Source organism: Heloderma suspectum, chromosome Z (genome assembly GCF_057233095.1).
Source record: "Heloderma suspectum isolate Gila_16-S chromosome Z, 16-S_ref, whole genome shotgun sequence".
Lineage (NCBI taxonomy): Eukaryota > Metazoa > Chordata > Lepidosauria > Squamata > Helodermatidae > Heloderma > Heloderma suspectum.
Window position 1 is genome coordinate 14,176,653 of NC_139476.1, and position 15,223 is coordinate 14,191,875.

At 45.5% G+C, this 15,223-nt stretch overlaps 1 protein-coding gene across 3 annotated transcripts in view; it reads right to left on the minus strand.

The window, feature by feature from the left end:
* CRTC1 (CREB regulated transcription coactivator 1) overlaps positions 1-15,223 on the minus strand; it is a 79,580-nt gene that overhangs the window by 19,963 nt on the left and 44,394 nt on the right. For 2 of the 3 annotated variants that reach the window (XM_084826078.1, XM_084826077.1), the window contains exons 2-4: positions 2,719-2,835; positions 2,164-2,301; positions 562-623 (exon numbers count right to left, since the gene is read on the minus strand). In XM_084826078.1, coding sequence (XP_084682204.1) covers positions 562-623; positions 2,164-2,301; positions 2,719-2,835 — 317 coding nt within the window. The remainder of the gene's footprint in view (positions 1-561; positions 624-2,163; positions 2,302-2,718; positions 2,836-15,223) is intronic. The other variant, XM_084826076.1, reaches the window with a different exon arrangement.

A 15,223-nucleotide genomic window follows, 5' to 3' on the forward strand; every position in this document is an offset into this window, starting at 1 on the left:
CATGCTCTGGTAACTGAGTACAGTGCTTGTTTTAACCTATAAAGCATTGAAGGGCCTAGGGCCACAGTGCAATCAGAGCTGGAAGGAACTTTGGAGATCATCAAGTCCAGTGATTCCTCAACGCCCTGCTAAGTGCAGCATCCCTAACAGATGGCTGTCCAGCCTTTGCTTAAATATCTCCAGCAAAGAACCCACCACCTCCCGAGGCAGTCTGTTCTACTGCCAAAGAAAAGATGGAGCAGACTTGTTCTCTGTGGCTCCAGGGAGCAAGACGAGAAAAGTAACATTCCCAAGAACCTATGCAGAGGCAGGATCTGAGCTCCAAAACACAAAACATAGCCCCCACCTCTACCCCCAAAGATGGCACTGGAGGGTGGCACTTCACTTTGCAACATGCCAGATTCCCAGTGTAATTTAAAAAAACAAACAGGAGAGGCAGGGAGGCTGGCACGTGCCCAGAGAGGTGTCCACAAGCCGAAAATGCATTGAAGGAGGATTTAAACACACATTTTACAAACGGAAGGGTTAAAGTTTTCCATTCAGAAGACAGCTCATACAGACCTTCTCCAGCTTGAGTCTGAAGGAGGGGACAGATAGACGGTACCATACGGACAGCTGTCCACGTGAGTCAGGTCGTCAAGGGAGAAGAAATTTTCAGCAAGAAATCATTTTCAACTATGCAGATAGACACAGAAACAATCTTGTACACTGAGCGGCGTAGGAAGAGGCATCCCCTATTTCTATGTGGCCTGGCCTTAAAAAGGAAATCTAGACCGGCCTTTCCCAACCTTGGGCTCCCACTGCTGGCCTACAACTCCCATCATCCCTTTCTGCTGAACATGCTGGCTGGGGACTATAGGAGCTGTAGGCCAACAACATCTGGAGGCCCAAAGTTGGGAAAGGCTGGGTCTAAACCAGCCTTCCCCAAACTGGTGCCCTCCAGATGTGTTGGACTGCAACTCCCATCCTTCCCAGCCAGCATGGCCTAGACACTTAATGGGGAAGGCTTAGAACATGTTGCCAACTCCATTTTGTAAGCAGGCCTTCTTTCTATTGCAATGGTTTTCTTTTTCCTCCTCCTCTTCCTATTATCATTTGAGCTTTTTCTTCACCTCTGGTTGGAGTTTATCTGAACCTTGCAAATGCTCCTTTCTCCCTTGAGTAATTTTCATTCCTACCTTCCAGGGTAGAAATAATTAAGGCCCTACCAAATGCCACCCCCCCCCCCCGAATTGAATGTGGACCTTTCAGGGGGCCCTAAAAAAATCAGTGTACCCTTTTTCTTGGTTCTTGCCTCCGTTGGCAGCAGGTGTTTCCCCAGTGCCACTTGAGTGACGTTTTTATTCCTGGGTCATTCCCCTACAATTCCAGCTAGTCACACAACAAACATAATGACGCCATGGAGCCAATCAGAACTACCTAGGTGGTGACAGTGCAAAGCTAATTCAAAGGGAGAATAATGCCTGGGGTGTGTTCCCCACCCATCCCTGCCAAGGTGTTTGCAAACAGCATGATGGAAAAGAGAAAACAAGTCTCAGGCTATAGGAAAATAAATGTTTTATTCCTCAAAGTAGCCCAAAGTAGTACTTTGAAGAATAAAACTTCATTTTCCTATATTGTGAGACTAGTTTTCATTTTTCCATCATGTTATTTCGGATGTTTTCCTGTTCTTTCTGACTCAAAAAAGCAGCCAACCCCTCGTTTCAGCTTGCAAGATGGGTGGGAACTTTCTCTACCATCTTCAGCATTTTGAGGGGCAAAAAATACAATACTCCAGAAATAGTTGCTGGGCTGCTCTTTATTGCATTTCAGCACCGCTACCAAAGATGGTCAGAAGAAGTTATGGCAGCTCCCAGCTCAGCAGGGGTCAGGTGATATGGGGGAGCAACAGCCTTTCACTTGGGACTATAAAGCTCCTGAACCTGGCCAGGCACAGCCTGTGCAAGGTATTCCCCCTGTGCAGATCATGCTGCTCTCAGACTACCTGTCCTTGCCTACCTGTTTCCCATCTCAGCTACTCATGTGCCTTCAGGTCCCCAGCCCCGACACCTGCAGACAAACTGTACCTGCAAATATTTGGTCTTTTAAACAATTTTCCAAGCCAAATAGAACCCAGGTATGTCTCACTACTCTCAGCTACCGTGATGCCAAGACAAAGGATATCTGTCTGCCATGCTTATCCACAGAGAGCGGACGCCGGTGCGGCGAGCCAAGGCGATTCCGGTCACGGTACACCCTGTCCACCAGCCCATGGTGCCGGGTCGTCCTACTGGTGTCCAAGCCTGATGACTGAAATGGAGTCTAAAGAAAATACAAAAAAACCCAGGGCATTCCAGATGTGAGGCAGAACCTGATGCTGCTTCTTGGGTAAGGCTGGAATATAAGACCAGAAAGCCAAGACCAGGCTCAACCCCAGGCGATACCAGTGGGGAACCTTCCTTTGCTTTTATGCATATTACTCACATGCACATGTTAATTCAGCCTTCCCCAACCTGGTGCCCTCCAGAAGTATTGGACTGCAACTCCTCATGGCCAATGGCCATGCTGGCTGGGTATGACGGACATCACCGTTCAACTCAACTGGAGGGCACCAGGACGGGGAAGGCTGTGTTAATTCAGACAGACGGCATTTAGCTCCTTTGGGGGCAGGAGTTGGATCTTGAATTGCTGTTTTTTAAAGCTCCAATTATGCTGCTAAGCAAAGCCTGCAATCCTTACCTGGAAGGGCAGGTCCATCACACTGCTGCCAATCTGATTGACATTTGGCAGGGATCCTCCATAGTACTGGCCACGGCTCTGCCCCAACTGCAAATACTGGTTTTTCTGTAGCTGTAGCTAGAAAACAAGGAGGGAGAGAGAAAGATGAACTGAGCTATGCAGATTCCACATGGAAAAGGAATAATCTGGGGCTGCCCCGGTGGATTTTTACTTATTTACAAGATTTTTAACTTGCCTTTAAGGGAGCACCGCTCTGACAAGGCGGCTTATAGTATTACAAAAGCATGAACATACTAATTACAGTTACCCACTCATAGACACGGGGATAACAGCAGCCAATGATTTAATGCACCAAATGCAGACTGCAATAAATGTGTCTTCAGGAGTGTGTGTGTGCTTTAAGCCAGCAGTGATGAGGCCATATGTATCCCTCTGGGGAGGGAGTTCTGAAGGTGTGGGCCACGTAGTTCTCATAAGCTTTCTAGCTGCCCCAGTCTGTATCAGTCACAGCTGTATCAGTCACAGCTTCCAAATAATCTTCAAGGGCAGCCCCATTTAGAGCACATTACAGTAATTTAACCTGGGCAGAACTAAGGTGCTGTCAGGAGCGCCCTAGCGGCCTCTTTCAGTACACTCCAACAGCCAACTCAAGACACAGACCAAAGAATTCTTTTCAAGGCTTTAATCCTTTTACAACTTAATGACTCTTTCAGATGCTAATCACCAGCGACTAAGCAATGAACAGCAGAGTAGCCTATGCTCCGGGTAGGCAGTTGGTCCCCATTTGAAGGAGAATCACTTGAAGGCCCTGAACTTATGGGCTAGGGAGATCCTCCCTCTTTCCCTTGGGTCCACGGGACGCAGCCATTGCTTGCGTGCCAAATGGGCACTACGCCTCTTTTCCGCGCCCCCCATCGCTTGTCGCTCCCTGTGTCTGTGTCGAGCATCTAGCAAGCCCCCCTCCTGCACTTTCTCACTGCCAGGGTATCTATCTCAGGAATGCCAGCAGGAAGAATCTCCGCCAGCTGCTGTGCCTGAGGGATGAGCTGGCTCCTTTCCCACGGATTGCTGATCCTCCTCAGAATCAGAACTGCTCTGGGGTTCTATCGGCTCAGTTTCCACCCTGACAGGTGTGTGTATCACAACTGCTAGCTTTCTCTAGATAGGGCTGCAGTTGCCAAACCAATCTAAGTTGGTAAAAAGCACTTCTGGCTGCTGATGCCAACTGCACCCCCATAGACAACGCTGAGTCCAGGAGCACTCCCAGACAGTGTACCTGGCCTTTCAGGGGGAGTGTGATCCCATCCAGAGTCAGATTGGAACTTCCATCCAGATGTACAGAAAGTTTCATATGAAGCCTTACAGGGGGTGGGGAAGGCTCATAGATCAGTCACAAAGTGCACAGTCTCTCCCCCTCCCCACTCTGTCTGTTAGCATTTTGAAGTTGGTAGAGTAGAAAACTTGGAGAGAAGAAATGGCGTAACCTGAAAGACCACATGACTGGCATGCTAAATACTACAATATTTTGTTTCCTGGTACCACATGTTACTATATAAATGCAAAGCATGAGTAGTGCTGGGTTTTGATTTCAAGACAGATACAAGGATAGTATGGACCCACTGCTCCAGAACCCAACTGAGAGTACACAAGCTGCTTTAAGTTTGCCTCCAGTTTTAACCCAGAAAGAAACAGACATCATGCATCAAGTCTCAAAACAGCTGGAAACTCTGCTCCCCTCCTTAAACAACAGCCAGCTAGCTAGTAACAAGCAAAAGCTCCAGGCCTGGATGTGGAGCAGACACAGCTGTGGTTGCTAAGCTGGAGCTATCTGTGTACAACTCTCTCTCTCTCTCTCTCTCTCTCTCTTTCTCTCTCTCTCTCTGACAATCCCCACCCAGACAGACCACTACATGGTGAAGAAAGCAGCTTCAGGCTTGTGAAGCTACAAAGAAGTGATTTCCTCATGATGCAATTTTATTGGCAGTCCCCATAAATCCAGCCTCTCTCCAAAGCCAGAGAAATAAGAGGTTTTTAAAAAATAACAATAAAAAGGAGACTTCAGAAGAAAAAAGGGGAGGAAAAAAAAGGTGGGATGGAGGAAGGGTATTTTCTTTCAATTTATTCTAGTGCAGACTTTTTTCACCTTTCTGGAAGAAGCAGCCTGATTTACTTCTCAAACTGCTGAACAATCCCCCATAGCAACTTCGGTTTCAAAGATTAACATTTGATGGGTTACTTGCAGCCCACGCCATCTCCAAAGTTATGGGATTTGGCAGAGGGCTTCGATGGCATGCTCCTACCACCAGTTGGATTGTTTGCCAGCTAGCAGTTAAGATTTGGGGTTGAGTCAATTCAATTGCAGAAACCAGCCTTTGATATCTCATTTATTTTAACAACTGCCAGCAACAGAACCAATGCAACCTTCCCTGCCCGCCCCACACACATGAAGCCCTACCTGCTATAAGCAGAAAAGGAACACTTGGAAAATGCATGTCAAGCTGATGACATTACATTGGAAGAAGTTCTTTCCATTGTGTTCAAACTGTGTCCACCCACCCACTACAGTACATGCTCCAAAGAGAACAATGGAAGTCCAAGCTTTTGAAGGCAAGAAGCCACTGTCCAGTGAAGAGGGAAGGCGCTCTGCAGTAGATGCCCAGAGACATTCATTTTTATCCACCATCTTTTAAAAAACACCATGAAAATACATAAAAACACAGCTTTAGAAAAGCCAAATAAATCACAGCCTGAACCTGTGTTAAATGGAAGAATCTTATGCACTGAATGGGCCTTTGGCCTGGTCCAGCAAGGCAACTTATACTCTCAAGATGGGTTTATCACAGCATTCACCACCTTGGTGCCCTCCAGTTGTGTTGGACTGCAACTCCCATCATTCCCAGCCAGCAGTCCAACACGTCTCGAGGGTACCAGGTTGGGGAAGGCTGGTCCATCAGCATCTAACAGCCATAACAACTAGATGGAGCCTCCCTATGCAAAGACAATCTACCAATGAATAGTAGATGCTGGATGACCACCCCCCTTATGCCCTGCTTAGTTTCTGGACTAGATGGACCCATGGTCTGATCCAGTAGGGTTCTTCTTATGTTCAAGCTTGCTGGCTATTCTGGGTTAAAGTGTTCCACAGCTAACAAACTCCATCTGACAGTGGATCTTTTAATCTTCATGTTTAGATGTTAGAGGAGAGATTACCCTGTTGCTCATTGGCTCACCTTGATGATCTGTGGGAGGTGCCCTGTTTGTTCATTACATAGCCTATTTTATTTGGAAACAACTGAAGACAAATCCAGACCTGATTTTAGCCATGAGTCAGGGAAGTGTAGTTCTAGCAAGTGAGGGGAAGAAGCTAAGTTTGAAAGATAACAGAGGAACTATCAAGATGAGAGGTACACAAGAGCCACCATGAAGGGCAGAGTTTTGGATTGCTATGTAAGATCATTCAAAGGACAAAAGAAAGTTTCTGATATATTGTTAAGGAAATCGTTCTGTATTTGACTAAGGACATGGATGAGAGAAGGGATGGAAGAACAAGAGAAAATTACACTCCTAAGTAAATTCAAAATCAATTCAATTTTATTTTCTGTATTAGCCATAGGCCACAATAACAGGAAGCAGCAGACATCAGGCTTTCAGGACCCACATTTTTTCTTTTACTAGAATCCCAAAATCCACCAGCTGGAGCCAGGTGGGAAAGGCATACACTTAGAACTGAAGAATCCTAAGCCCAGGCATTGTTTCTAGTACCAGAAAAGAGCTTGCATTTCTTCAGCACACAAATCGGCTTCTGATTACCCCAACCGTTCTTAATGCGAATAGCGTAATTTGGGGTGGGTGGGGAGGGATTTTGTTGCTGCTATTGTTAAAAAATCTCAAGTCAGAAATCCTTGCCAATAGTCTACTGAAAATCACACAGAGTTGTATCAATGGATCCAGATCTCCTTCAGTTCTGCCTGCCCTGGGGTTATAGAATAGGGCATAAAATGAGAGAAAATTATCAAAGGAAAAAGATGTTCCAGCCAATGAGTTTATACAGTTATAATGGAAATGCATAACATGTGACTCAAGGGGTTATAGTTCGAGAGCATCTGCTCTGGATGCAGAAGATCTCAGGACTGATCCCTGGCATCTCTGTTAACAGGATCTTCCTAAATGAAGAGGATGTTAATAAATGATCTGGAATTTGGAGTGAACAGTTAGCTAGCCAAGTTTGTTGATGACACTAAATTACTTAGGGTGGTTAAAACAAAAAAGGATTGTGATGTTGTGCCTCCATTTGGGATGGACAAGGACACAGAACGCCTCAGCCCAAGAGTGTTTGGGGAGGGGCCCAGAACATGGATAGGTGGAAGACATCTGCAGCTCGACCCAGCTGGCCTCGCTTGTCAATCAGCCTCTGCATAAAAGACAAGCCTCAAACCCAGTTCAGGTGCTGGAAGCAATGGTTGATGCTCATCCATAGCAGAAAATATTCCTGCCAGCTACTGGACCCGACTCTGATTATTCACAAACTCAGAACGACTCTTGACTATTCTTCAGTGTGTCCCTACATCTGGTTTTGTTTTTCTTGGCTTCTGAATGATACTCTTGGCTTCTTGACCTTGGACTACTAGTCCTAATGGCTATATGCTACCTCCAGTATCAGAGGCAGCATGCCTATGTTCACCAGCTGCTGGGGAACATGGCTGGGACGGTACTGTTGTACTCACGCCCTGCTTGTGGGTTTTCCATTGGCTACTGTGTGAACAGAATGCTGGACTAGATGGACCCTTGATATGATTCAGTATGGTGGTTCTTATGTTCTTAGGTAGCAGGTGATATGGAAGTCCTCTCTTTGCCCCAGAGCTGCTGCCTGGGGTAGGGAACGTGGTGCCTGTGGGCACCAGTGCACCACTGGACACTTTTCTTGGCACCCACTGAAATATCCTGTCTTACTCTACCCTTCCCATTTTTTAGTTTTTTAAAAGCCAATCAAACACATGTTCTTACCAGCAGCTGCAATCACTTCACAGCAAAGTGAGGGCCTTCACTGCTGCCAATTTCATTTCCCATGTATGTCTGTGGGCCACATGTGGAGTTCAGAGATATTCTTAGGAAATGAAGATGGCAGACAGCTGCAGGCCAATATTTTCCTCTGCAGTGCACATAACAACCAATCAGTTTAAAAACTGATGGGTCATCAAGGATGCGAGGTGTGCCCGCCTTTTCGGTTTAGCACACAACCCACAATCGGCTCCTTCATAGGTAACCCATGGTTTGTTTCTGGGTAACTGCTGGGTTGTTTAACATCCAGGTTTGCATCTCACACTCCAGAACCTATGAAGGAGCCAATTGTGGGGTAAAGGGGGAAGAGGTAGGCATGGTGCAGGCAGCTTTTTAAACCAACAGGCTACCGTTACGTGCAAACGAGATGAATGTCTCATTTGAATAATGCTAACAGGAATTCAGCATTCTGAAGATGAGTTCTTTTTGCCTGTCAGTAACTGGGAAATAATTTTTCTCTTGGGACTGATAAATGGTGGGGGAGTCACAACAGACAAAAGGAAGGACTACTTCAAACAGTGTATAGTAAAATGATGGAATTCACCTCCACAAGCTGTGGTGATGGCTACCAACCTAGACAAATTCATGGAAGATAAGGCAATCAATGCTTATGCGCTACCTCCAGGGTCAGATGCAGCATGCCTCTAAATACTGGTTGCTGGGGAACAACAGTGGGAGATGGGATTGCTTTATTGCCCAGCTTTTGGGTTTCCAAGAGGCACCTGGCTGGCCACTGCAAGAACAGAATGCTGGACTAGATAGCCCTTTGGTCTGATCCAGCAGGACTCTCAAGTGCTCTATTTCTCCCATGCTGCATAACCAAGCTTCGTGTACCACTGGCAAATCTCCCTCCTAAGACAGCAATTGGCATGACATTAAACCCGGGTAACATTAAACCTTCGCAGATGGTGATTAAATTAAATTAAGTGATTAAATTAAGTGATTAAATTCCTAAGTGGGGGTAGTCATGTTTAAAAGAAATATACATCACTCATTCATACTGATGCCAGTTTTGCCTGCACTTACAAGCAGGGCATGAAGTAGATGGTTCAGTTTTCTCTCTGTGGCCTTGTGGCCAGAGATGAATCACCCTGTAAGCATAACGTTTTGTCTTTTCAACCAAGGTGGGGCTGCCTCCCAATAGTTACTCAGATTCCTTCTGTTCCTATAACTGAAAAGGCAACAAGAAGCTCTGCAGAGTCAAGCCAACTAGGACACTAATGACGAGTAGGTTACAAGAGACCCCCACCCCCATTATATGCAACCGGACAAAACTCTAGGGCTTGTTTCAAACCCTCATATTGACTACCCCTGCCTACTGGATGTTCTTCACCTGCATCATAACTGGCAGTTCAGGCTATAGAATTGAGTTCTGCTGTCTTTTTAGCTTTCCTTCTGGACAAACACATTGACCCAGTTTGCACGATCAAAATAGCCCATCATGGCCTATTCTAGGGTTACCCGAGGGTTGTTGAATCCTTGCACAACTCCCGCTGCCCAGGTTTGCATGACATGACAAGCTGCAGCCAGACGGTGAATATTCAAATCCTTATTTAAGCCAGGTGGGCTGTGACCCATGTTGGCGTGTGCCAGGCATGATCTGAATATTCACCGCCTGGCTGTGGCTTGTTGTGTTGTGTGAACCTGGGAGGCAGCGGCTGTGTGAGAATTCAATAGCCCTAGAACAGGGCATTGGTTAAATAAGCCATGGTGGGCTGTTTGACTGCAAACTGGCCCACTGTGCTGCCTTCAGCTCCAGTTGTTGTTGTTGTTGTTCAGTCGTTCAGTCGTGTCCGACTCTTCGTGACCCCATGGACCATAGCACGCCAGGCCTTCCTGTCCTGCACTCTCTCCCGGAGCGTGCTCAAGTTCATATTCATTGCATCCGTGATGCTATCTAGCCATCTCATCCTCTGCCGTCCCCTTCTCCTTTTGCCTTCAGTCTTTCCCAGCATCAGGGTCTTTTCCAGAGAGTTTTCTCTTCGCATTAGGTGGCCAAAATATTGGAGCTTCAGCTTCATTATCTGTCCTTCCAATGAGCACTCAGGGTTGATTTCCTTTAGGATGGACTGATTTGACCTCCTTGCAGTCCAGGGGACTCGTAAGAGTCTTCTCCAGCACCACAGTTCGAAAGCATCAATTCTTCGGTGCTCAGCCTTCCTTATAGTCCAGCTCTCACAGCCATACATTACTACTGGGAAAACCATAGCTTTGATTAGACGGACCTTTGTCGGCAAGGTGATGTCTCTGCTTCTTACTATGCTGTCTAGGTTGGCCATAGCTTTCCTCCCAAGGAGCAAGCGTCTTTTAATTTCATGGCTACAGTCACCGTCTGCGGTGATCTTGGAGCCCAAGAAAGTAAAATCTGTCACTGCTTCCATTTCTTCTCCTTCTATATGCCAGGAAGTGATGGGGCCAGATGCCATGATCTTAGTTTTTTGAATGTTGAGTTTCAAACCAGCTTTTAAACTCTCCTCTTTCACCCTCAACAAGAGGCTCTTGAGATCCTCTTCGCTTTCTGCCATTAGGGTGGTATCGTCTGCATATCGGAGGTTATTGATAATTCTCCCAGCAATCTTAATTCCGACCTCTGATTCATCCAACCCGGCATTTCTCATGATGTACTCTGCATATAAGTTAAATAAGCAGGGTGACAATATGCAGCCTTGTCGTACTCCTTTCCCAATTTTGAACCACTCGGTTGTTCCACGTCTGGTTCTTATTGTTGCTTCTTGACCCTCGTACAGGTTTCTCAGGAGACAGGTAAGGTGGTCTGGTACTCCCATCACTTTAAGAATTTGCCACAGTTTGTTGTGATCCACACAATCAAAGGCTGGAGCATAGTCAATGAAGCAGAAATAGACGTTTTTCTGGAATTCTCTTGCTTTCTCCATGATGCAGCGAATGTTGGCGATTTGATCTCTAGTTCCTCTGCCTCTTCTAAACCCCGCTTGTACTTCCGGTAGTTCTCGGTTCGCATACTGCTGAAGCCTAGCTTGTAGGATTTTGAGCATCACCTTGCTGGCATGTGAAATGAGCGCAATTGTGCGGTAGTTTGAACACTCTTTGGCGTTGCCCTTCTTTGGAATTGGAATGTAAACTGACCTTTTCCAGTCTTGTGGCCACTGTTGAGTGTTCCAGATTTGTTGGCATATTGAATGCAGCACTTTAACAGCATCATCTCTTAGGATTTTAAATAGCTCTGCTGGAATACTGTCATCTCCGCTAGCTTTGTTGTTACTAATGCTTCCTAAGGCCCACTTGACTTCACTCTCGAGGATGTCCGGCTCAAGTTCAGTGACCGCACTATCATGGCTATCAGGGACATTCAGATCTTTCCTGTATAGTTCTTCTGTGTATTCTTGCCACCTCTTCTTAATCTCATCTGCTTCTGTTAGGTCCCTGCCTTCTTTGTCCTTTATCATGCCCGTCTTTGCACAAAACGTTCCCTTGAGATCTCCAATCTTCTTGAAGAGATCTCTAGTCTTTCCCATTCTGTTGTTTTCCTCGATTTCTTTGCATTGTTCATTGAAGAAGGCCTTCTTGTCTCTCCTTGCTATTCTCTGGAACTCTGCATTCAGTTGGGTATATCTTCCCCTTTCTCCCTTGCTTTTCGCTTCCCTTCTTTCCTCAGCTACTTGTAAAGCCTCATCAGACAGCCACTTGGCTTTCTTGCATTTCTTTTTCTTTGGGATGGATTTTGTTGCTGCCTCCTGAACAATGTTACGGACCTCCATCCATAGTTCCTCAGGCACTCTGTCTATCAGGTCTAATCCCTGAAATCTATTCCTCACCTCCACTGTATATTCATCAGGGATATGATTTAGGTCATACCTGAACGGTTTAGTGGTTTTCCCGACGTTCTTCAATTTAAGCCGAAATTTTGCAAGAAGCAGCTCATGATCTGAGCCACAGTCAGCTCCAGGTCTTGTTTTTACTGACTGTATGGAGCTTCTCCATCTTTGGCTGCAAAGGACATAATCAATCTGATTTCGATATTGACCATCTGGTGACGTCCATGTGTAGAGTCGCCTCTTGTGCTGTTGGAAAAGAGTGTTTGCTATTATCAGCATGTTCTCTTGGCAAAACTTTATTAGTTTTTGTCCTGCTTCATTTTGTACACCAAGGCCATGCCTGCCTGTTATCCCGGTGATTTCTTGACTTCCTACTTTAGCATTCCAATCCCCTATGATGAAGAGGACATCTTTTGTTGGTGTTAGTTCTAGAAGGTGTTGTAGGTCTTCATAGAACCGATCAACCTCAGCTTCTTCGGCCTCAGTGGTTGGGGCATAGACTTGAATTACTGTGATGTTGAATGGTTTGCCTTGGATTCGTACTGAGATCATTCTATCATTTTTAAGATTGTACCCCAGTACTGCTTTTCCCACCCTTTTGTTGACTATGAGTGCTACTCCATTTCTTCTAAGGGATTCTTGCCCACAATAGTAGATATGATGGTCACCTGAATTAAATTCGCCCATGCCTGTCCATTTGAGTTCGCTGATTCCCAAGATGTCGATGTTCAATCTTGCCATCTCATGTTTGACCACCTCCAGCTTACCTTGATTCATTGATCTGACATTCCAGGTTCCTAAACAATATTGTTCTTTACAGCATCGGATTTTCTTTTCACCACCAGACACATCCACAGCTGAGTGTCCTTTCGGGTTTGGCCCAGCCGCTTCACTCTTTCTGGCACTACTTGGAAATACCCTCTGCTCTTCCCCAGTAGCATATTGGACACCTTCCGACCTGAGGGGCTCATCTTCCGGCGTCATATCTTTTAGCCTTGTGATACGTTCCATGGGGTTTTCTTGGCAAGAATACTGGAGTGGGTTGCCATTTCCTTCTCCAGTGGACCACATTTTGTCAGAACTCTCTGCCATGACCTGTCCATCTTGGGTGGCCCTGCACGGCATAGCTTATGGCTTCACTGAGTTACGCAAGCCCCTTCGCCACAACAAGGCAGTGATCCATGAAGGGGCTTCAGCTCCAGGACAGACACTAATTAAGTAGGGCTGCAATGCTTAAATGATTATTTGGTTAGATCAGGGGCACGTGGACTTTGATCTTGCAGAATCTACTTTATTTTATACTAAAACACCAAGATTCACTACTTGGGAGCCTGGTGTACAAGACAATCAGTTAGAATTAAAGAATTCTGAGCCCAGGGATTTTTTAAGAATAGCCTCACAGTCCTTCCACACACAAAAATCACTCCTGGTTTTCACACCAGGCTTTCTTCATTTCAGCAGTATAATTTAGGGAAGGAGGTATCAGGGAGTAATTTCATTGCTGCTACTGTTAGTTTGTTTATTTATTGATTTGATTTGTATACTGCCCAACTGGCAATGCCCTCGGGGTGGTTTACATTCACAAAGCCAAACAACAACAAAATAACCAAACCAAAAATTACAATAAAAGTATCAAAATAATACAGTATTAAACATAAAAAAAGTTAGACAACTAGGAGTCATACACCTTACCAATCTGCTGCAAATCATGGAGAGATCCACCAGGAGATCCAGATCTACCTTGTGCCCACACTGGTTTAGATGGATCAATTAGAAACACATTTAATAGACCAAAGAAAGGTATCACTGATTAGTCACGTAGATTTTAAAAACACACCATTTTTAATAAAGGAACTGCAGAAGGCAAGCATCACCTCAAATGAGGCATTCTCAATTCTTTAACACAGGAGGATTGCCTCTTCTAAAAGGATGCCTGCTTCAACACACAGTTGTATCATGTACAAGCAAAGGAAGTACACTTCTTACTTCAGAATTTTACCCGTCTGCAAATTCAGACAGATATAACATTGATGGATTAGTCAACAAAGGCTGCATTCCTACACATACTTACCTTGGAGTAAGTCTCATCAAACTAAACATGACATCTGAGTGTATAGGAGTGAAGGTAAACACATCAGGTTCAATTGACTAAAATCCCAGTTAAAGCCCAACAAATGAAGCAAAACAGTTGCTATCTGAGGCGGGGCGGCAGCAAAAGAGACTGAGGCTGATGTCAGAGCATTAATCAGAGTTACCAACTGCCTTCCTCTCCTTTAAACTTGACAACTGCTGCTGTTCCCACCCTTCAGTCCCCCTAATCCAGGGGTCTTGAGCCTCTTTCAGGCCAAGGGCAGTATTCAGTTTTGGAGAAGCTCTTGAGGACAGCATTCCAGTGGTTTTGTTGTTGTTCAGTCGTTAAGTCGTGTCCGACTCTTCGTGACCCCATGGACCATAGCACACCAGGCCTTCCTCTCTCCCGGTGTGTGCTCAAGTTCATATTCATTGCATTGGTGATGCTATCTAACCATCTCATCCTCTGCTGTCCCCTTCTCCTTTTGCCTTCAATCTACGGGGCCAAATTACTAGCATATTTTAGCTTAAAGCTTTTACTGACAGTAACCAAACCTTAAGAGAGCCATTTCAAACATTCAGAATGGGAATACAACTGCAAAAAAGTCAGGAAACCACCAAATGATCAGTGGTCAGTGGAAGTGGAGCTAGCACAGCCATGTGGGGAACCCCAGAGAGCCACATCAGGAACTCAGGCCAGATCTGAGGTTGTGCATTGCTCACCTAAGCCAATCCTTCTCTCTTTCATTTCCTTGTATCACAAGAGGACTTTGTGGTACAGTATCTCCAGAATCCAGAATGCTTTCACATAGAGCAGGCTTCTCCACCCTAGTGCTCTCCAGATGTGTTGGACTACCACTCCCAGCATGCCCCTGCCCTGGGACATGCTGGGAGTTGTAGTCCAACACATCTGGAGGGAATCTGGGTGGGGAAGACCGACGCAGAGGACTTGTAACTGCGGAGTATGTCAAGCCATGTAAGCTGATATAACCTGCAATTATGTAAAAACAAACAAACATACACCATCCCCACCAATTACATGCAGGCCTAGAAATGTTCCAAGAGCTTTTACGTTATTAATGCAGCTTGGCTAAAAAGAAAAGAAATCAATACTGGGAAGCCGGGATGATCAGATTCAGAGCCAAAGTATTTTATCAATCAGGAGATGTCCTGCCCTGCCAATATAGCTCCTGAACGTAATGAGGTAATTGTGGTGTGCATCCCATCCCAAAGCAAACAAAAGGCTCCAGACATTTCATCGATCCACCATACTGCATGTCTGATCTGCTGGGTGATAAGGCATCAAAGAGGACCCTGTGGGTGTACAAGCGCCACCATCTTGCCGGATCAGACCAAGGCCCACCTATTCCAGTGTTCTGTTTTCTAAAGTCAAGCAGATGACTCTGAAAAGCTCACAAGCTGAGCAACCAAGACCATCACCATTGCTGGGGCTACGCCATCTGGGTACTCCTAAAGTATACTACTTTGGAACAGGAAGATTCCATTTATGGCTGTTTACTGCATCTGCTTTTACTTTTTAATTTCTTTATTACAGGGAAGAGCAACATTGATTTAATTACAGC